The following is a 22,785-nucleotide window of genomic DNA, read 5'->3' as shown; positions in this document are numbered from 1 at the left end:
TGTCAGAAGAAAAGAATTCGGAAAGAAGAGGAAATGGCGCAGTTTCAACCACCACCGAATCTAAGTTTGCAAGGAAACTTGGCGGGAAACTGGAGTCAGCGTTTTGAGCTCTTCTGTACCGCCAGCGGCATCGCGGAAAAGTCTGAGAAGGTGCAATGTGCAACTTTTCTTCACGTCGCGGGAGATGAAGCGGTAAAAGTATACAATGCTTTTGAATTTGGAGACGACGAGAAAGACAAAGTTTAAGTTCTGAAAAAGAAGTTTAAGGACTATTGTGAACCTAGAAAAAACGTAACTCACATACGGCACATGTTCTTCACAAGAGCGCAGAAAAAGGAAGAAACCATTGATGCATATGTCACAGATTTAAGAAACAAAGCCAAGGACTGTGAATTCAAAGATTTACACGATTCCCTGGTATGTGACAGAATTGTGTGTGGCATTACGAATGACCAAGTGAGAGGCAGATTACTCAGAGAAGCAGATCTGACACTTGAAAAGGCCATTAATATTTGCCGTGCCAGTGAAATAACGACCAGCCAGGTGAAAGCTCTCACTGAAGAGGCAGAAGTGAGTAGACTGATGACAAAAGAAAATAAAGAACATTCAAACCTGTGAAAGCAGAGTTCAAAGAAATAAACTGCAATAGATGTGGACTCAAGCATGCAGTTAAAAATGTCCTCCATTTGGACAGTCATGCAATTTGTGCAAGAAAAAGAATCATTTTGCTGAAATGTGCAGATCACAAGTTCAAAGGAAGCAGCAAGGAAAGAGAGTGCATACAGTGGAGCAGAGAGAAAGTGAAAATGACATGTTTCTGGGAGCAGTAAACAAAGAGGAAAAAGTCATTTCTGTAATGGATTCTGGAGATACAAACACTGAGATTTGGACAGAAAACTTCAAGATCAACAAAAAACAGGTGTCATGTAAGCTGGACACAGGAGCAGATTGTAATGTTATGTCTGTGAAAACTCTCACTGCACTTGAAGCTGCAGGTTCATTGAAAGCAAGTAAAACAAAACTAGTTCCCTGTTTTGGTCACAAGGTGGCAGCAATAGGCAAGAAACAACTGATCTGTGAGTACAAAGGAAAAAAGCATAAGATTGAGTTTGAAATCACTCAGGAAGATGTGAGCACTAAAGTTGGAGGAACTACATGCTTAAAAATAGGCTCAGTTCAGAGAGTATATGCAGTTGGAAAAGAACAAGACATTCTCAAAGACTATAATGATTTGTTTGATGGTCTTGGTTGTTTGCCAGGTCAGCATCACATCCAAATAGACCCCTCAGTCTCACCAGTAGTACACGCACCCAGAAGGATTCCTGTAGCCCTGAGAGACAGAGTGGTCAAAGAACTGCAGAGAATGGAAAACATGGGAGTTATTATAAGACAGACAGAGGCAACAGAGTGGCTTAACAGCATGGTGACTGTAGTTACACCCAAGAAAATTCGGATATGCATGGATCCAAAAGACTTGAACAGAGCAATAAAACGAGAACATTATCCATTGCTCACTGTGGAAGAAGTTGTGTCTCGTATGCCAAACGCCAAATACTTCTCTGTGTTAGACGCTAACCAAGGATTTTGGCAGATCAAGCTGGATGATGAAAGCTCAAGGCTCTGTACATTTAACACACCCATCGGTCGTTACAGGTTTCTACGGCTACCTTTTGGCATCTCATCAGCACCCGAAGTGTTCCAGAGAGCGGTAGCACAAATGATTGAGGATCTGGATGGTGTTGTGAACATCATAGACGATTTGCTAGTATGGGGCGACTCGAAAGAGGAACACGATGACAGACTGAGAAAGCTGCTGGACAGAGCAAGACAATACAACCTGAAACTGAACAGAAGCAAATGTTTCATCAGAACTAATGAAATCAGATATATTGGACACACACTCACAGATAAAGCAACCAGATGAAGAAAAAGTAAGAGCAGTGACGCAGCTACCCCCACCTCAGGACAAACAAGAACTACAGAGGTTTTTAGGAATGGTCCAGTACTTGGCCAAATTCATACCAAACCTGTCAGACATCAGTGCACCATTGAGACAGCTGCTTGACGGAGACATAGAGTGGCACTGGGAAGAAGCACAGAAAACGAGCTTTGAAAATCTTAAACAGCTCGTCACCAAGGCTCCAACTCTGAAGTTTTATGATGTCAACAAGCCAGTGACACTCTCGGTTGATGCAAGTTCACAAGGCTTGGGAGCAGTTTTACTGCAAGATGGACTACCTGTAGCCTATGGGTCACGAGCACTAACAGATTGTCAGCAAAGATATGCTCAGATAGAAAAAGAGCTGCTAGCAATTGTGTATGGCTGTGAGAAGTTTCACCAGTACGTTTATGGAAAAGACATTCAGGTTGAAAGTGATCACAAGCCACTGGAGAGCATCTTTAAGAAATCTCTGCACCAAGCACCCATGAGATTACAGAGAATGCTCCTGAGATTGCAAAGATACAGCCTAAAAGTGACATACAAACCCGGCAAAGAACTCCATATTGCAGACACACTGAGCAGAGCATTCTTAAGAGAAAAAGAGGAAGATTTGATGGGAAAAGAGCTGGAGGTAAACACGATTACACCTCAACTACCAATGTCAGAGGAAAAGCTGAATACGTTTAAGAAAGCTACAGCAGAAGATCCAGAACTACAACATCTAAAAGAGAGAGTTCAGAGAGGATGGCCAAAAGAGCGGCATGCTGTTCACAAAGACATTCAGCCATATTGGACATTCAAGGAAGAGATCACATACACAGCTGGACTGATGTTCAAGGGATCAAAGCTCATAGTACCACAAAGGTTGAGACAAGAAATGCTTGAAAAAATTCACGAATCACACTTGGGAATGGTCAAGTGCAAAGAAAGAGCCAGAGACATTTTATATTGGCCAAATATGTCCAAACACATTGAAGAGACAGTGTCAAAGTGTGCAGTCTGTAACGAGAACAAGAACAGTAATCCAAGAGAACCATTACTATCACACCCAGTACCAGACAGACCATGGGAGAAAGTAGGCACAGACTTATTCCACTACAAAGGAGCAGAGTTTGTGTTATGTGTGGACTACTTTTCCAAATTTCCAGAGATCATGAAACTGAAAGACACTACCAGTCACAGTGTCATAGTGGCTCTGAAATCAATATTTGCCAGGCACGGGATACCTGATGTTGTGATTTCAGATAATGGACCTCAGTATGACAGTGCTGAGTTCAAGGACTTTGCTGAAAGCTGGGAATTCAGGCATGTCACATCTAGTCCCACACATGCCCAGTCCAATGGTCAGTCAGAACGAACAGTACAAACAATCAAAAATCTGCTCAAGAAATCAGAAAATGGAAAAGGAGATCCCTATATTTCACTCCTGGAGTTTCGCAATACACCACTGGAAAGTGTAGGCTTATCCCCGGCGCAGTTGCTAATGGGACGAAGACTCAAAGGAAAGTTACCAACTTCCACTTCTCTACTCACTCCAAAGGGATCAGCTCAAGCACAGAAACACCTAAGAGGAAGACAGGAGAAGCAAAAGCTTTACTTCGACAGACAGACAAGAAATCTTCCAGACTTGCATTCGGGTGAGAATGTAAGGATGCAGAGAGGAACAACATGGCAGCCTGCAGGGGTTCTCCACAAGCATGAGCAACCACGTTCATTTGTGGTTCGTACACCTGATGGAAGACTTTACAGAAGAAACAGGAAACATCTGAGGAGAACGGAGGAGAACACCTTTCCACCAGCAGAGGGACAGAGTCTGAATGAGGAAAATAACAACAATGATGAGAGTCAACATACTGAGCAGCCCAATGACAATGAACAGACTGTTGATGCTCATGACAATGAGACTCCTAACCAATCTAACTTTTATAAAACCAGATCTGGCAGACAAGTGAGATTACCTGCTAGATACAGAGAGTAAATTTCAGTTACTTAGCATTCTAAGGAAATGTTGTTATGGGTTGGGATGTTATATTTTTTAGTATAATGCAAATGTTTTATTTGTTTCATTACTTGTTAAAAAGGGGGATGTGACGTATGCGGGTTGTTTGTTATCGCGAGATACACACTAGGAGGCGGTGTTGTACATGTGGCTGTAGTGCAAGGTGGATGGCGAGTCTGTTATAATAAAAGCCTGTTCAAACATCGGAGGTCGTCCTGACTCATCAATATTACACAACTGGAGCCCGCATGGACCCAAGATTCACCCAGAAAACAGTTAAGTTTGGTGGCAGAAAAATCATGGTCAGGGGTTACATCCTGTATGGGGGTGTGTGAAACATTTGCAGGGGGGAAGGCAATATCAATAGCCTAAAATATCAAGAAGTATTAGCTACCTCTTCCATTCCCAACCATTAAAGGGGTCAAATTCTGCAGCAGGATGGTGCTCCATGGCATACTTCCATCTCTACATCAAAGTTCCTCAAGGCGAAGAAGATCAAGGTACTCCAGGACTGGCCAGCCCAGTCACCAGACATGAACATCATTGAGCATGTCTGGGGTACAATGAAAGAGGAAGCATGGAAGACCAAACCAAAGAATCTTGATGAACTCTGGGAGGCATGGAAGACTGCTTTCTTTGCTATTCCTGATGACTTCATCCATAAATTGTATGAATCATGGTCAAACCGCATGGATGCTGTCCTTCAAGCTCATGGAAGTCATACAAGATATTAAATATGGATCTCACAGTAGCACTACTTAATTCACTGATGTTATGCAACATATTTTTGTTTTTGAAGTAAATTATTTGTTAAATTTTCAATTACTCTCTGTAGGCGACAAAACGTTTGTCTTGCCAAAATGTGACCTTTGTGTTCATTAAATGATCAATCTTTCTTCAGGGGTTGGGAGGGTTTTAGCTTTCATATGAGACATTTCTAAAACCAATGGATTCATTAAAAGTGAGGTTAGACGCTTTTGTTTCTACAAAATGGAGAAGCGACAAGACTTTTTTCAGGGACTGTAGCTCTCCCTAACCCTAACTTCCAGGGAAGTTCAGGTCTGCCTGGTCTGCCGCTATGAGTCCCTATCCTGGACCTGCACCTGGACCACAGACCAGGTACAGCGTGGTTCACAGCTGCACCACAGCAAAGGTGGAGACGACGATGGACATCCTGAAGGCACACTTCCAGTGTCTGCGTGGCCCCCTGTGTCATCTTGGTTGCTTGTGTCGTCCTGCCCAGGATGAAGAGGCCCCACCCCCACCCCACCCTGATGAAGAGGTGCCTCTTCATGTGGTGATCACAGAGATGCAGGAATGATGGGGGACAATGAAGGTTTTTAATGTGTTGTGTTGAAAGGGGCGTACGTCCTGCATCACACCTCTGTGCCCCTCCCATTATGGAGGGATATTTCTGCACACAAACTTTTTAAGTAGCAAATGAAAATGTTAAATATTTGCTTTGCAATTATTTTTTGCTAATTATTTTTTAAAAACATTTTTTTTTTTTGCTTTCAAAAACTATTTTTGCGTTTGCAAAACACGTTTTCGCGTGCGTTGTGTCATCTCACTTTTTTCCTATCTTTGATTTTGCTGCGTTAAGTTTCAGTTTGCCGCCCTGCAGAAACTATGTCTTTGGAAACGACACAGGTTTTAGATTTAGCCTAAAATTAAAAGACCACTACGAAGGAATATCACATTTACACGAAATCTAGAGTACAAATAAATGTTAAAGCAGCTGCAGATATTTCACAGAGGATGAAGATGAAGATAAATTAAGTTAAGAGAAACTGGAGGGTAAAAAGAGGAAGCCCACTTCAGCCTCGTAGAGACCGATCCGTGAAAAAGCGCTTTAATGTCTGACAGTGCTGTCGATATTTCCCAACATCCTTTATTATGATTCTCACTCAGAAAGTTAAACAGTCAACAGGTGAAACCACAAAGTTCTCTAAAAGAAAGGGATCCTCAGACAAAGCAGTAGCTAAAATCCTTTTAATGCATCAGTGAAAGTAGGGCCTTCAAAAGTGAGGGAAGGGAGTGAAGGAGGTAAAACGGACAGAAGCATGAAGTAAGAGCTAAGCTGTTGGAGGAGGAGCTTAAGAGGACGAACAGATCCACCGTCACTTCAGGCGGAAGTCTCACACCTCCATGCTGTCGGCTTTCGGCCTTCTGGAGATCCACAGGGCAGACGGGTCAGGGGGGGTTTTGGAGGAGTAGCTACAGGGGAGAGTGATGGCATCATTAGTGCAAACAGCAGACATGCATGACTGGATGGAAAGTCCCTCCTTACATTCTGCAAGAAAGAAAAAGCCTACAGTTAGAAGGGTGAGGGCGAGTTATGTGTAAAGCTCTGTTGGTTCTCCCCCAAACATGAATCAGATCTCACCCCTACTGCGCTGAAACGTGCTGTCAGAAGATCTAAACAGCTGATTACAGCAGCGTTTCCCAAGCCTGGTCCTCGGGGAACACTGCCCTGCATGTTCTCCAAGTTGGCCTGCTTGAGCACACCGGATTCAGCTCAGAATGACAGTCCAGACAGGTGTGTTTGAGCAGGAGTGGACTCAATAATTACACACTGTTAGCCTAAAAAAAGCAGAGTTAATGGAACTGATTCCTCAAACAAAACTAGACCTGACTCTAAATACATTTATTTGGGGTGTCATGAAGAGGTCATTCAGGAGTGAGAAGCCTTAATGGCAGAGATGACCACTTTGCATTCAGCCTGTCATTCTGTTTACCACCTGTAGGGGGAGCCAGCGGTTTGCTCTGGCGTTCACTGGTTGTCACGCAGCAGATTCTTGTCAGGATCAGTTTTGGAATTGAGTCCAACAGTTTTCTGACCTGGCTAAGTTCTTCTCGTTAATTTGCATATTTTCTTTATAAATCAGTTCTTTACTTAAGTTCACTGTGGATTATTGCTCATTTTTCAATCTAAAGAAAAGGAATTAAAGATCTTCTCTTTGACTCTTGGAATGTGGATTTTTTCTGTTGGATTTATGAGGAGAGCTGCAGGAGCGTCAAAGCCGCGGACTTAACACTGGATCTATGCAAGGAGTCTTTGCTCACAGACAAACAAAAACAGTGGAGATGTTCACGAACAAAACTACTGCATGAATTTCAGTATGTCGCGTGTCGAGGAGTCAGTGCCTCACCGGGTAAAAGTCTCACATGTCCCAGGAATGGGTGGACCAAAGACCAAGTTTCTAGTACCATTTTATTATTTATAAGAATTTTTTGGTTTCCAATTCCCAATTGTTCAGTAATTTTTGAGCATGTGTTTAGGAACTGTTCCTGTTTTTCTTTTTTACACACACCACAGTTAAAAATACAAAAAGCACTCTAATTTATTATGTGTTGTCATGTTTTGATCTATTTTTTATGACAAGTACTTTTTGTTGGGTATATTATGTCGGGTAAAGATTACCCAGCAAAAGTGATGGTGTCACTTTTTATAGCGAAAGTGTTTCAGGGTTAAAGAAAATGACTATGAACACATTTTACTTTTCCAGTACTCCTTAGCTAACTGTTGTATGACTCAGAGAATCCCTGATGTGATTTTGGAACAGGTCTTGGCTTCCAAACGTGGACACTCTCCCTCTGGAAAGGCAGGAACACGTGCGCTACGTCTGTGAAGAGTTTCATCTTGTGCTGTGTAGCAGCTACTCAGTCATACAAACCTGTCACAGCATTGTCCTTAGCATCAGAAAGCAGAGTGTGTAGTTTTCTCTCGAGAAAGTACTTCATGAGGAGCTACCTCGTGGTAAAATGAGGTATGGAGCGACAGACTTAATGAAGATCTGTCACAGTCGGAGGCCACGGCAGAACTCTCCGGCTTCCCCCTCTCCTCTCAATTGGAGGGGTAGGGTTGTCTGAAATAGTCTTTTTAAGGGTTAACCCTCGCAGCAGAGGGATGCAGCCGACTGTTGATGATGTCATCGAGTAGGAGTAACGTCCGAATTTAAAGACACTATCTTTCTATGACTCTGCGTTTGGAGGGCTAATCGAGGGGTGGGGAGAAGCCGTAGGGGTAGGGGAGGAATTCGGATTCAGACTGAATCCAACTCTTGAGACTCTGTGGAACCTTTCAACTGGACCATTCGCAGCAGGTGTTGTGATCCTGTGGGTGTGCGCTCCTCCAGTGCCTGAGCCACACCTGCTCCTCATCTGCTGCTCTACATATTCTTCACATGGACCTCCAGCCGACGACAGACTATTGTTCACCTCTGGTAACACTCCTGGCAAGTACTATCAGAGCTAAAAGTATGTTTTATGTGTCCTAATCCTCCCGTTTCTTCTTGCCTTCCTGCCTGCAGAACTGCCAGCCCCCCATCCTCACTCTCTACACCTGTTCAAAATAAAACTTGTTACCCGGAAAGCTGTGTCCGCATTTGGATTCCACCTTCCCACCTGCCGTAACAGCAGGGTGGTAAAGCGAAGCTCTTATGTGCTTTATGTCCCTGGAGTGCAGGAACACAGCAAACTCAGCAGAAGGAAACTCACTTCCATTATCAGGAACAACAGTCCGAGGATTTCCAGACCTGCTAAAAACTGAAGCAAGAATAGAGATCACCGTCTGAGCCGTATCAGAAGCAGCGAACCCCATCCACCAGTCTGATTGCAAACTTTCAGCCCAACAGCATTCTCAAAAAGAGGCCACAACATCAACTGCCACATTGTCCCGTGACTAAGAAGGAAAAATCACCATTACAAGAGGAGCTGCAGGAGCTACAGTTTTATCACCACTTTGACATAGTTGACACCCTGTAACCCTTGTGCTATCCTAGGCACTTTAGCATTGGGAATTGGGTCATCTAGACCCACTAGACAGTGCGCTGAACCTTTTTTCTTCAATGATTTGTGGTCTTCACTGGTGTCCATGGATTACATGAAATCTTTCCACCTTTATCCACCTTTGTCATGGTAGGAAGAACACGTCAATGGAAGGGGGGGGTCATCTAAGATAGCACAAGGGATACAGCAGGCGAGCAGACCAGCGTGCCACGCGCTGACCACATGTTCAGCATCACCATGAACCTGAGGGAAAACAGCACCTAAGCCATAATCAGAGGCATCGGTTGAAACAGCAGGAGGTAGGACAAGACCAAGGCTTGACTATCAACCAGAGTCTTCTCCTCATCTCAAAGCTCCGTTGTTCTTCTGACACCTGAAACTCATCTCTTTGACTAAAACAAGTGCATGAAGCAGTGACGTCCAGGATGTCCTACGTGTTTTCAACCAACCTGCCATTGAACTTCAAAACTTTAATCTTTATTGATTTATATAGCGCCTTTCATTTTGGTTAAAAACACAAAGTGCTTAACCTAAAAGCAGATAAAATAGTCATAAAATGTGAAAATTATTTAGAACAGAAAATACAGACAATCACACACAGATGGGACCCCTCCCTCACCAGATACCCACCCAGTTCCACCAGTAGAACCCTGAACAGAAACGAAGAACTGCAGCATAAAGAAAAGGTCTGGCTCGGTTCTGCTGTGAGGAAACGGTATCATGGTGATCCATTTATTCCAAAGCCCAGCCCGACCGTGGGGGTCATTACCACAGCGGCCGCCCAACACACAGCAGTCTAGGGCCCACTCCATGGCTATTAGACCACAGAGCGGGACCCCAGCCAGCCAGCCCAGTGGATCCTGTCTCCGGCTCGACTCGCGCCCCCGGCCGTCCCCCCAACTCCGGCTGGATGAAGCTCGTCTGCTGGACTTTATATATGTAGTTGTAGATTTAGATAAGTTAATTCTTCTCTATGAGTTCTGGTAAATCACCTGTCTTTCCTGGGGGAGGATCCCACCTTCATGTGGACACCCCTGAGGTTGCTTCGTTTTTTCCGGAATCCGGTTTTTTAAAAGAATTTTTCCTAACAGAGAACGAGGGTCTAAGGGCAGGGATGTTAGTTTAGTTTAGTCAGTTTGTTAGTTCAATTTAGTATTTTTCTATTGAATTCTATGTATTCATGATCCTTTTGAGTTCACGTTTCACTTTTTCAATTACCGATACAAAGCCCATCGAGACGACTGTTGTTGTGAATTTGGGCTATGCAAATAAAATTGAATTGAATTGAAGATGGTAAATGTTTTTACATCAGTGAATGGGTAATTTCCCACGGCACACTGGTTGAAAAACACTGATCTAGATAATGAACAACATTCTGTGTCCCAGCCAGCACTCAGCTGGCGCTGAAGCCAGCCCATAAAACGACCTGCACAATCTGAACAAGCCATCATGGGGGTAAAGGCTGTCATATCTCTGCCTTCTCTGCCGTCTTCATGCAAAGGCAGCTGGAAATAAGCATTACGAGTAGGTAAAACAGTTGTATCTCTGAGTTTGGAAGCATTTCATCAATGTGTGGAAGTGGGTAACTATGACAACAGCCTGACACACACACCCCCATGTCCCCTGATTTCTTTTGAATGACAGCAATGGGAGAAACCCATGAGGATGCATCAATCGTTTCTATTATCCCAGCTTGCAAAAGTGTTTCAAGTTCTTCACTCACAGCATCTGACACTGACAGAGGTAGACGTTGCAGCTTCGGCCTGACTGGAGGGAAACTTTGGAGACTTTATGTATAAACTTAGCTGCCCATCCCAGAGAGCAACAGTCTCGTGGGCAGCGTTGTGTAGATTTGCAGACTGGACTGGAACACACCTGCATGACTGTAACTTTGGCTCAGGTCTGTGCTGGCGACTCACCTCCGGCTCATCATCTGGAAACAACACGTGCCAGAGGCCACCAGGATGAGCAGCAAAAGTGGGATTGTGGGAATGACAACGTACAGCAGCAACAGCCCTGAGGACGACAGCACACAGTAAGAACCCATTACACAACACAACACCCCCAAAACACCGTCCCCACCTGAAGCTCCAGCCACGGGAACCTTTGTGGGGGCATCCTCACCGTCTGCAGAAAGAGTTACCCCTCTGCCCCGTGCTGTGGATGCTTGACATTTAGGCAAACAGATAAACAAGAATAAACAGAGACACAAATGGACACAGACACAAACACAACAAACAAACAGACAGATATGCACACGCAGACATTTGCACAGGTCAAAGTTCAGTGGGTGTTCCATGGGACTCCTTGTGTACTGGTGGTGTTTTTGCTAACCTGTGTCTCGCCCTGCTGGGCCGTGGCTGTGCTCCTTAACCCGCAGGCTCTCTGGAGGAGAAGAACTGAAGCTGATTGGCTGAGCCTGAGGGTGTTGTGCCCGTGTGTTTGGAGCTGCTGGTTACCTGGATCATACTTGCAGATGAAGTTGTGTTTCATGTTGCAGCGATCGTCATTCCATTGGTAGAGATAAGCTCCGCCCAGACCCGGATGCGCAGTCGGCTGGTGGTACATGACTACGCAGGCCTCGCTCCCACAGGAAGGCTCATCAAAATACCAGTTCCTGTGCCATGGTCACAATGGTTACAGACGGCCAAGGTCACCTGGTGGAGCGGAACGCCACAATACCTGAAGGAAGCCGCACTGCCATCTGTCCAGTAGTAGAGCTGTGAACAGAAGGCCAGAGAACTGAGGTCTGACTGAGTCTGATTAGCCCCGCCCTCCCGTGTCAGACCGATCCAGAAATCTCCATCTGCCTTTCCGGCTCTCCCTCTTGCCCCGCCCATCGCTCCCGACCAAAGAGCCTGGAGAGAAGGACGAAGAGGAGAAAGGAGAAGATAAAAAGTAGAAAGAAAACAGAAAAGAAGACAAGGTTAACCCCTGTATGGTGTTCTTGCAGTTTCTGTGAAAATGGAGAAAACATTTCCAGAAGCACAAATAATTGACAGAAATCAAAACAAAATCCAATCAGCAATGTCCCACAGTACCTACCTTTTTCGGTTTCTCATTGTTTTTTTTTTGTTTTTTTCTTTTCTAACTTGTTCTGTCCAACAGCTGAGCAAACAGATAAGACACACACACCAACAAAAAAATGAGAGAAAATGTAAGACTAAGATGTATTGGGCTCTACGCTCAGAGCTGTGCGACGTCTTCGCTTTTAAAAGGAAAACCGCTGAGTTACTTCCGCCTGTGGCTAACTGCATATGTCGATTTCCCAAAAATGGAGAATGAGTCCATGTATCCATGGACTTTTGTTTGCATTGTGTGTTCGTTGTTGTGTGTTTGCCTTCCAAAAACAAGAAGACTGCACATCAATTACCATCACTGTGTCCCTGAATGTGCAGCATCAGCGCCACGAAAATCCTTTTCTAGCTTGTCCTGTCCAACAGCTGAGCAGACAGATGAGAGCTGAAGGCCTCTTGTTTTGGACAGATTTTACGGTTACAAAACCGGGTTGTGGATCTTCTGACACAGAAGGTGTGTATTTGTATAAACTCCTTTTGTAATTTTGGCTAAATTTTATTTATATTAATTCTATTTGTAACATTTTTTTGTTGGATCGGACGGAAAAGAAGAAAAGGAAAGAAGGGGGTGGAGGAAGGGAGGGGTGTTGGAGACAGGGGGTGAGGGCCAGAAGAAAGGGGGAGAAGGGGGAGTTAAGGAAATCTGGAGGATAATTACGGAGGTGGTCAAAATCATAAAGCAATAAGATGCTGGAGGATTATCATCATTACTGTCTGCTAATCAAATGTTACAAACATACCTGTTTACACACACATGTCAACATGGCCGACATGTCAATCCTTCACCCTCATTGAAGAAAAAAGGTTCAGCACACTGTCTAGTGGGTCTAGATGACCCAACTCCCAATGGTAAAGTGCCTGGGATAGCACAAGGGTTACAATAACACACTTGGGTCATTAATATTCAGAGAGATCTCTGTCATTTACATTCTTTTCCTGATGACCTGATCGAGTCATTAAATCCTGACGGGTGCAGGCCTGTAAGAGGGAACAACTACTCACTTCCTGCTGTCTGTCCTGGTGTCTGGGAAGAAACAAAATGACCAAGTAGTCTGTGATGACTGGGAAGAGCAGACTATGGATGCCATCTATTCTGACCAGGACTACTGCTCTACAAGTGAGGCGGCTTGTTTGGATTTATCCAAAGCCAAAACGAAGATCTGCGGTCTGAACCAGCGAGGCTCCGGAGTCGAGGGGGGGGGATGGTGATCAGCAACAAGTTTGCTTCCTCTGATGAAGACATCAGGTTCTATACAGGCCAAGCTATGAAGTAGTGCGTCATTCTTTCAGTTTTTAAAAGCTCACAAGTAGGGGAATACTTTGGTATAAATTGTGTTTGTGTCAAGTTTAACAAAACTAAAAGCCTGTTTGGATGTTTTTCTGAAAGAATTGTGACTCTGCATCAGACGGTGGTGGAGTTTCAGCCGTTTGTTGGGAAAAGTTTTGTGTTCACTCTAGCGATGATGTCACCCACTCTGGCTCTGCCGAGGTTATGCAATACACACTAATGTTAAAATCTGATGAAAGGTCAAAAATGGCAGAATTTAAAAAAACATTTCATTTATCCAAAAGAAAAGTAACGCCTGCATAGCCCCGTCCATCCTCCTTACATAGTGTCTCTTCCTGAAACGTTGTAGGAGGAGATACATTTTGAAAACAATGAAGTTGAAGCACCGTCTTCAACTTCCATTTGACTTCCATTATATTTGAAATTTAAACAACCTAATAAATTTAAAAAAACTATAAATATTTTCAAACTTGTTTGAAAATGGTAGAAAAGTCCACATAAGACAGAACATATCCATGTTTGAATTTTTTAACCCTTGTGTTATCCTAGGCACTTTAACGTTGGGAGTTGGGTCATCTAGACCCACTAGACAGTGCTCTGAACCTTTTTTCTTCAATGATTTGTGATCTTCACTGGTGTCCATGGATTACATGAAATCTTTCCACCTTTATCCACCTTTGTCATGGTAGGGAGAACACGTCAATGGAAGGGGGGGGGGGGGGGGGGGTCATCTAAGATAGCACAAGGGGAAAAACCAGAAGTTCCAGAAGAAATTGCAGAAAAGAGCATGAATGTCCTTCATTCGCAAAGCATTTTGATACTGGCAGAAATCGGATAAAGTATGCATAAGAGCCGTGTGGAGGAAGAACGTACGGAAGAAAATAGAACAATGGTTTAAGTGTATCACAAAATCAAACTACCAAATAAAAAAAACAAGATATTATTCCTCTGAGTACAGTGGAGACTCATCCATTCACAGAGACATTTAAAAGAAGTGGAACCGAACATGAACTTTTCCATGCAACAATGTCTTTGAAAAATTTCCACAAACTTTCTAGAATGACTCTTTTTGATAACAGCAATGATAAAGCAGCACTGCGGTAAAGATACAAGCTATCTACCATCAGGACAGTGGGGGATAAGTGGGTACAGCGGCTCTCCCTGTTTCACATCCCTGGGCCTAATGATGAGCAAACTGATGCCATTTAGAGGCCGCTGTCCCTTTAGGCAGTATATAGCGTCTAACCTGCAAAACACTATAAAGATCTGGGCTGCCTGTGATGTCACTTCCTCTTAGGCTTGGAACTTACAAGTCTGCAAAGGGGCCCTGATGGAGGACCCGCCAAATAAATCAAGGGATGAGAGTCGTTCAGGAGCTGGCTTAGGGACTCAGTGGACACAACATTATATTTTTCACACAAGCTTGGACAGGAGCTCTTTAAAATGACTATTGTGGGAACAATACAGAAAAACAAACCTGAGCCTCCACACCAATGCTGACCATGAAGAACAGGCCCGTCAAGCCCTCCAAGTTTGTGTAGACAGCTGACACATCCCTGGTTTCCTATGTGCCAAAGAAAGGCAAAACTGTGGTACCCATGAGTACTCTGCACAGGGATGGGGGAATCTGTGACCAAGTGGATCAACAGCCTGAGATGGGCATGGATGCCACAAACGGAGGGGTGGATGACATGGACAAGCAGGTGACTGCCCACAGCTGCAAAAGGAGGAGCCTATGCTGGCCGCTGGGGGTATTCTTCAACATGTTAGCCCTTGTGCTATCCTGTGGGGTCCAGACGACCCCCCCCTTCCATTGACGTGTTCTCCCTACCATGACAAAGGTGGATAAAGGTGGAAAGATTTCATGTAATCCATGGACACCAGTGAAGATCACAAATCATTGAAGGAAAAAGGTTCAGAGCACTGTCTAGTGGGTCTAGATGACCCAGCGTTGGGTTAGATAAGGTTAGATAAGGTTAGATAGCACAAGGGTTAGACATCCCAGCAGGCACCGCTTTTGCCATCTGGGTGGCTCTGAACAAAGAGTGGAACAGAGGGCAGCTCCAGAGGAGACACCTCTTTCTTTAGAAACTGGAAAAGGCACTGGTAAGTCCTGAAATGGTTGTTCCAAGAACACCAGCTTCTGCAAACATCATGAGGAGAATCCAAAAGAATCCTCTGGCTCCATCCACTGAAACTACAGAACTACCATCTGCCATTCCTCAAAGAAGAAAGTAATGCAGGAAATGTCTGTTATTTGTGCAGGAGAGAGAGTTTAAACAACTTCTGATCTTTTCTTTATTCGAGGTGTTAACCAGAAATTCTACAAAGTGTTTGGACCAAAACCAGACAGGAAAACACAATAAGGTAAGAAAGACATGCAACTCACACACGGAAACTCTGCCTCTCATGTTTTATTTGGATTTTGTAAACAGGCAGAGTTAACCCTTGTGCTATCTTAGATGACCCCCCCCCCCTTCCATTGACGTGTTCTCCCTACCATGACAAAGGTGGATAAAGGTGGAAAGATTTCATGTAATCCATTGTTATGTCTTGCTGCTGCTGCTTTGCTGCATCCCCTTTCATTCTGCTCACCTGGCAGGTGAAGCCAATGATCTTGATCAGCACCTGCCAGGTATTTAAGTCAGAGGAGGCCACAACCAAAGAGGCATGCAGAGAGAGCAGAGCAGGAGGCTGAGGAGGCTGAGGAGGCTGAGGAGGCTGAGGAGGCTGAGGAGGCTGAGGAGGCTGAGGAGGCTGAGGAGGCTGAGGAGGCTGAGGAGGCTGAGGAGGCTGAGGAGGCTGAGGAGGCTGAGGAGGCTGAGGAGGCTGAGGAGGCTGAGGAGGCTGAGGAGGCTGAGGAGGCTGAGGAGGCTGGGGAGGCTGGGGAGGCTGAGGAGGCTGAGGAGGCTGGGGAGGCTGAGGAGGCTGGGGAGGCTGGGGAGGCTGGGGAGGCTGGGGAGGCTGGGGAGCAGTTGTTTTTGTGTTGGAGCTGTGCTGGTTGGTTTGTTTCCATTTTGATTCCCTCTTGGTCCTCAGCAGTCTTATTCTGCTGGTTTTTTTATTTTAGTTTGGGGTTGGACCTTGGTAGTCCTTATTTGCGGGCTTTGTTTATTTACTTTCAATAGTTAGATTTTGTTTGGCAGCCATAGCAGGGAGCTGCTGACTCCGGTCAACGTGGCTGGGTCAGTTGTCTCCCTGACCTTGGCCAAGGCTCCAATCCCTCTGTTTTGTCTTTTTTTGGGACCAGCACAGTAATTATTTCTTTCTGTTTTACAGGACACAGGTTATTTCTACCATCTAATAAACTGTGTCCATCGTCCATATGTTTTGGCCCCTTTTTGATTTCCCCCTAGACTGGGACAGGTTTGCCGGTCAGGGCCGTAACACCATGGACACCAGTGAAGATCACAAATCGTTGAAGAAAAAAGGTTCAGAGCACTGTCTAGTGGGTCTAGATGACCCAACTCCCAATGGTAAAGTGCCTAGGATAGCACAAGGGTTAATGAGGCTAATGTGTTCAGACAGAGATCGCTTTTGTGTTCAACGTGTGTGAACTGGGTTGAAACATGTGTCTAATGATGATCAAACTAATAAAAATCAATAGTTATGAAACTTATTGCTTCAAATGTAAATGTGTTTTTTTTTCACCCACTCCACTTGATCATAAATGATTTTAGATTTAAGTATGTTAGTAAAAAAACTAGAGAGACAATAATTCATAAATGTGATCTAACAAAGTTAATTATTGCCATGTTTGCTGGTTGTATGACTTGTAATTAGAATGAAGCATCTTACCACCAAATTGTATAAATAAACCAACACCCAAGCATTTCCACCAGACCCATGAGCACCAGCTGAGTAACAAAATGTTAACCGCACACATGGGGTTCAGAAAAGCAGGAGGCAAGAGAAACAAGAGGATGAATGGGTGTTTCTGTTGTCTTACCTGCAGCAGGTGTTCAATGTTTTTCTGCTCAGATGGACTGTTGATGCTTAGCAGCGCCCCTTCGTCCGTTTCACAGGCCTGCTGAGCTTCTTTGAACGAAACACGGCTTGATACGTCATGAAAGTATGCAATTTTGTAGCAGGGATGCTGTGGACCATCCAAGCATACGGTCTGACCTGAGACACAATGCAAAGGTTTTCACCTGCCTGCTCAATCTAGTCACAAGTTCACCGACCTGCAGAAAGTAGGTTTCTGTCCTTCAGAAACCTACTGTCATCACTTTTTCTTGAGCGGAAGCTCCAGTGCTGACATTGTTCAACTGTTGATGGAAATGAGGTGATTCTGATGGATTCTGAAGGATGCTGAAAACCTAATGTTGATTTTTAAAGGTAAATAAACTAATATACAGTAATCGGACTCTTGTGTGGAGAACAGCAGCTATGTGTCAACAGTGTTGCTCTACTGTTTAGAATCTGTTGGAATTACATTTCTTCTGGAAACAGGCAACGTTGAAAAGTGTGTTATTTCCTGTCTCTAGCATCAGCTCCCTTTATTTAAGGGTTACAAGTGGAGTCAGTATTTGCCATAGTAATGCATTTTTGAAGAAATCCGATTTCTCTTAGACGTCTACAATAAGAGACGAGTTTTCTCGTTTTGAAAACCCAGGATCCCTGATCAGAAACTATTCAGTTAAGTCCAAACGAATTACCTTTTTTTGAAACACCAACATTCTCTCTGTGGCTTTGGCATTGCAGCACACAGACTGCTGTCCCAGAACACACATTTTGTGAGTGCTTGTGTGTGTGCGTCGCACAGACGCAGCAGTGATTAAGACACACTGCCTTGCTCAGAAGTAGGCCTACTTTAAGTGATTAGCTGGAAGCTCTGCTGCAGCATCATCATTTTGCTGCCACAGCCAGTAAAAAGCTCCGTGTTCACGTTTGGCCGTGCTCATCTGTGCACGACTGCCTGCTCAGGCTGGAGGCTCATGCGCTGCACTGAGAGCTTCAGAAACTTCTGTTAGGGACCAACCTGGAAGATTTGAACAAACGGCAGTTTCTGAAAACTTTAAATCTCCAGAAGAACAGACTCCTAAAACACTTTGTCTTTTAGAATGGATATTTGCAGGACTTGAAGCTGTGCTGCATGTGCGCTAATGCTTTTCCGCCTGAGAAACCTCCAGAATGATACATACCAGAAATGATACCTTTTGCTGTAATGTATTATTTTTGAAAGGCATTTTGATCTACTTATTGTTTTGCGCTGCAATGCACGATGCTAGGACACAATATTTAACAGGTTTTATTTAGCAAAGATTTCCACTTTCTAAAGAGAAACACGTAAACATGCTTTAAAGCTCAGCGTCAGTCATGTTTGTGGGTTTGTGATTGACTGCACCGTGTAAAAAATATTTCTCTATTGTTGTTCTCTGCTAATGCAGGACTGGGGAAGGTACCTAAAGTCATTTAGGAGAATGTTGGAAGAAAAACAGGAGAAGAGGGATCTGGAATCTGAAGAAAATGTCTGACTGAACATGAAAACATAAATGAGGATGAAATTAACCACAAAATCTACAGGAACATGAAATATGCTGATTCTGAGGGAGCAGAAGGGAACTTCTGTATGTAAAAAGTTGTCTAATAAAAGATTAAAGAAAAGAAACTATTACAGAAACACAAGAAAACCTCTGAGAGTCCACGACAGAAGGTCTTAAGGATGAAATAAGAGCCTCCTAAAAGCTCCAAAAGGAACATGGGAGACCACATGCAGAAACGAGAAAAAACATCTGAAAGAACAGCAGAAAATATCTAAAACAAGATGGGAGAAGGAACGGGGATGACGTTCTAATGGACGGATGGACAGTATGAAGGAACGCCACAAGACACAAGACAGGACATCTATACACACAAGAACTAGACAAGAAACACAAAAGAGCATCTGAAGAAACGTGAAACCTCTCTGAGAACATAGACGAACATCTGAGAGAACCTCAGAGTCTGAGGAGCAGCATCGCACTCACCACTCAGCACCCTGGCCGCCTTCAGGCGCGCAGCCACCATGACGGCACACATCAGCAGCATCGGTGGGCAGAGAGGCATCATCTTCAGAGAAATCCGTGAAAATAGAGGCTAAGTTTGAAAGTAAAAGCAGCTGCTGTCGGCGTCCTCTCATGTCGTGTTTGTGTGCTTCTGAGGTGAAGCACAAGGGAGAGAAGGCTTTCTGCTGCTGCCCCCTCCCCATTGATCGATCAGAGCCCCAGCTGGATCATCCTCTTTCATTACCCCCCTCCCACACACTCGTGTGCACTCGAACACACACACTTTAATTCACTTATCCAGCTGATTGGCTGCAGCTGAACAATGAGCAGCGTCTCCCTCTGGAACCTGCAGTTATGAGCAACACTTCCCCGGTATTGATCTGGACAAGCAGGAATTCTCTCAACATTTGTGCAGAGAAGACACATGCGCACACGTGTGTGCATTTTTGAAACAACTTTAAATGAAATCCCAAATGAGGCCTCATCACCTGGGGTGTTTGTGGGTTTATGTACAGTGGAAACATTTACATGATTCACACAAATGTCTTTTAAATGTTAAATAGTTGATGTTATAATGTTGTTTAAGTGTTTTAACATAGTTGGAATAAGATGATCGTTCGGGTCAGGCAGTCTGTGATGGTCAGAGAGGGAACAGGAAGCAGACAAACGACAATACTGAGACAGAAGAAATAAGTTAGTTGCTGAGGAGGTAAGAGTCCAGGAAATAGATGAGAAAGACTGTATGTTCATTTACTTGTTAATCGATTAAAGAAATATGTTGTTAACTGCCACAGCAAGAGGGCAGAATGAAGATGGACAAACTAAAATCTTTTTCTTGCTAAAGGGAAACTAGGCAATTGCTTAAGGCCCCCGAGCCACCAGGGGCCCCAAAGCCTCATGTTCAGACTCCTCTAAGGAGCATCAAAATGTCAGTTTTTACCTGTAGCTGCTAACCCTCATATGATTAAACAGAAACTGAAATAAACTCAACAGTAAGGTGTGGCTGAGGTTTTTATTGGTATTATCAGGTATTTGGACCACACTGTCACACAGTAACGTAGCTGACCTGCGACGCCCTCAGGTATGGAATGATTAGATTCCATTCAGCTTTATTGTCATTACATTGTTTGGTTCTTACCAGAATGCATTAAGCAGTAAAGTGCAGGATTAGAGACACTGAGCCTCGTGCTGTGCACACGCCGACTTCCGGCTCTCACTGGTTGACATTTTCAGTCCTGTTGGATCCCCTATCAAAAACACAGACCGTAACCACATGGAGGCATCCCAGTGCTGATGGGTAAAAGGCAGGGGAAAAAACTGCTGAGGGAAAAAAGCTAATGATAAAATTAAGTTATCTGTTAGTGATGTGGCTGTAGAGATGGAAGTAAAATAACCCCCCTCCCCCCCCCCCCCCCCACCACCACACACACACACACCCAGTCCCCCACATGCTGGAGGAGTTTCAGAGCTTAAGGATCCCAGAAGCTAAGCTGTCTGGGGCTTCTGCCCCTGGTGGGGTCTCCCATGGCAGACAGGTCCTGGGTGACGAGCCAGACACAGAGCCGCTCAGAGCCCTGTCGTGAGAAGCTAAAAGATTCTGCTCTATCGCCCGGATTAGTGTCACCAGGACCCCATTCTTGAGCCAGGCTTGAGGTCGGGGCTCCCAAGCAAGCGTCTGGAGACTGGGGCTCCTCGTGTGGGCCCTGGTTGTTTCCAGCCTGAAGGAACGACGTGGGACCATCCTCCCATGGGTCCACCTGTAAACAGCTCAAAGGGGCCAGTGCAGCATGGTTTGGGGGTGAAAGGCAGGTGCCTTGGTGGCCCAAACCTTGGTCATGGAGTTGGCTTTTGGTACATGGATAGTCACCTATCTGGGGGGACGGAAGCTGAGCTTATGCGGGAGGCTGAGAGTTAGCGGCTAAATATTGTTGGGCTCACTTCCACGCACAACATGGGAGTTGGGAACTGTATCACGGGACTGGCAGACAGGGGTGGTGGTTCCCTTTTCAAGAAGGTGGAGCAGAGGGTGTTCTGGGGAGTCACACTCCTCAGCCTCGTTGGAAAAGTCCAGCCAGAGGGGTTCAATTTAAAATTAGCCTGTTTTGCAATATACTTCTACAGTACGTTGAGTGAGTCCAACCCACATCACCATGGTGACCAGATAAAGCTTGGCTGGATCTACATGGTCATTCTGAAGGCCTCTGGCCTGTGTGCACTCATTTCCTAGACTTTAATTGCAGGCCACACAATTGTCTAGCCAATAGACTAGAAAGCCAGATGCTACTGCAATTACTGAATGTATCAGAGTAATAGATTACTGATTACACCTATGATTCTGTTGTAAGTATTCATGTCTGTTTTCACATGTGAGCTGAATAGAAATGAATTTCTGCCAACATGAATCGATCCCAGATGGGCTTGTTTACCATAGCGATGACCTAACGAACACGAACACACAATCTGTCAATCTGTGCTCGAGCAAAGTGCGGCTGATCAATGCAGATCCTCCGTATCTGTAATTTGTGTGGCAGATTCAGGCAAGTGTCTGATCAGCGGGCAGCTGCTCTGACTGTAGGAGGACTCATTTACGGATGAGGTGGAGACCCTTCTGTGTCCATCTGACTTTAAAAAGGTTTGTCCACCTTTAACTGAGTGATCACCTGGTACAGCCCAGAACCCTGTTCAAGTTCATTTGACACAGCTCTAAATAACATTAATATTATACTGCCTTTGACCCAGGTGTGACATGATAAATGACGTTGCATTTCTTATTTTGCTCAATCTTGTCTTTTGGATGTACCAGTAGTTGCCTGTGTTTTTTACACAGTTTAACTGGGGTGTTTTCCAGGAAGCATGTTTAAACTACCGTGACTTTAACCCTGAACTCTGGCTGAAATCCGCCTGAACTTGCTTACTAACATTTGGTCAAAAAGCCACACTTAAACCCAAATCCGTCCAGACAGGCATAGGGAATGGTATCCCACAATCCCTTGTGGTGCCGATCTAATAGCAGCACCAAAGTTACACCTACTTAATTGAATTAATTTGAATGAAACTGTCTGAAAACTACGTGTTATTTTTAAGCTGACTTAACTAAAAAAATGATTTATCTTAACTAAAGCAAATAATTAGGTTAGATCAAAGTAATAAAGTTTATCTTTCCAACATCCATATGTGGTCTTATCACCCTCTCATGGTGGAAAAAGTATTATCTGAGCTTCTTCATTCACTAAATCATCTTCAAATGGACACGCCATGCTGTTTCACCTCTCTGAAAACAAACTAACCTTCAACTAAACCTGCTCCAGACCAGGGGGGTATTCCAGGAAGCATGTTTAAACTAGCCTGACCTTAACCCTGAACTCTGGCTGAAATCCACCTGAACTTGCTTACTTTGGGTATGTCGGTTCCAACAGACCGGATATGAGTTGGCGTAATTACGCTCGACTTGGTAACCCTGGGTTAATGCACGTGCACGGCAAGTACACAAAGACATTCTCAATGGATTGCCGATTTCCAGAGTCACCATGGAAACGCATGGAGAAAAAAAGAGAGCACGACAGACGGAGTCTGAGATTTTAATGACGGCGTATAAAGATTATACGTCCGTCAAAAAAGTAATACGGATGCATCATCAGCTAAAGAAATAGTTTCAAAAATAGAAGTACAGACAAAGTAAACGCACGAGTTTCTGATCTTAT

General features: G+C 44.4%; 1 protein-coding gene across 1 annotated transcript; it reads right to left on the bottom strand.

The window, feature by feature from the left end:
* Positions 1-5,919: 5,919 nt before the first annotated feature.
* chodl (chondrolectin) lies at positions 5,920-19,282 on the bottom strand. Its single transcript, XM_011473572.4, has 8 exons — positions 19,067-19,282; positions 17,047-17,222; positions 11,415-11,590; positions 11,192-11,349; positions 11,067-11,117; positions 10,815-10,898; positions 10,652-10,748; positions 5,920-6,158 (listed from the first exon to the last, which is right to left on the bottom strand). Exons 1-8 carry the CDS (start codon positions 19,146-19,148, stop codon positions 6,080-6,082), a joined length of 903 nt encoding a protein of 300 aa, XP_011471874.1. The 5' UTR covers positions 19,149-19,282; the 3' UTR covers positions 5,920-6,079.
* Between the last annotated feature and the right edge of the window lie 3,503 nt (positions 19,283-22,785).

This window comes from Oryzias latipes, chromosome 20 (assembly GCF_053564925.1).
Source record: "Oryzias latipes strain Hd-rR chromosome 20, Olatipes_Hd-rR_3.1".
Taxonomy (NCBI): domain Eukaryota; kingdom Metazoa; phylum Chordata; class Actinopteri; order Beloniformes; family Adrianichthyidae; genus Oryzias; species Oryzias latipes.
The sequence above is the reverse complement of the archived record's forward strand: the minus strand, read 5'-3'. Positions and strand labels throughout refer to the sequence as shown.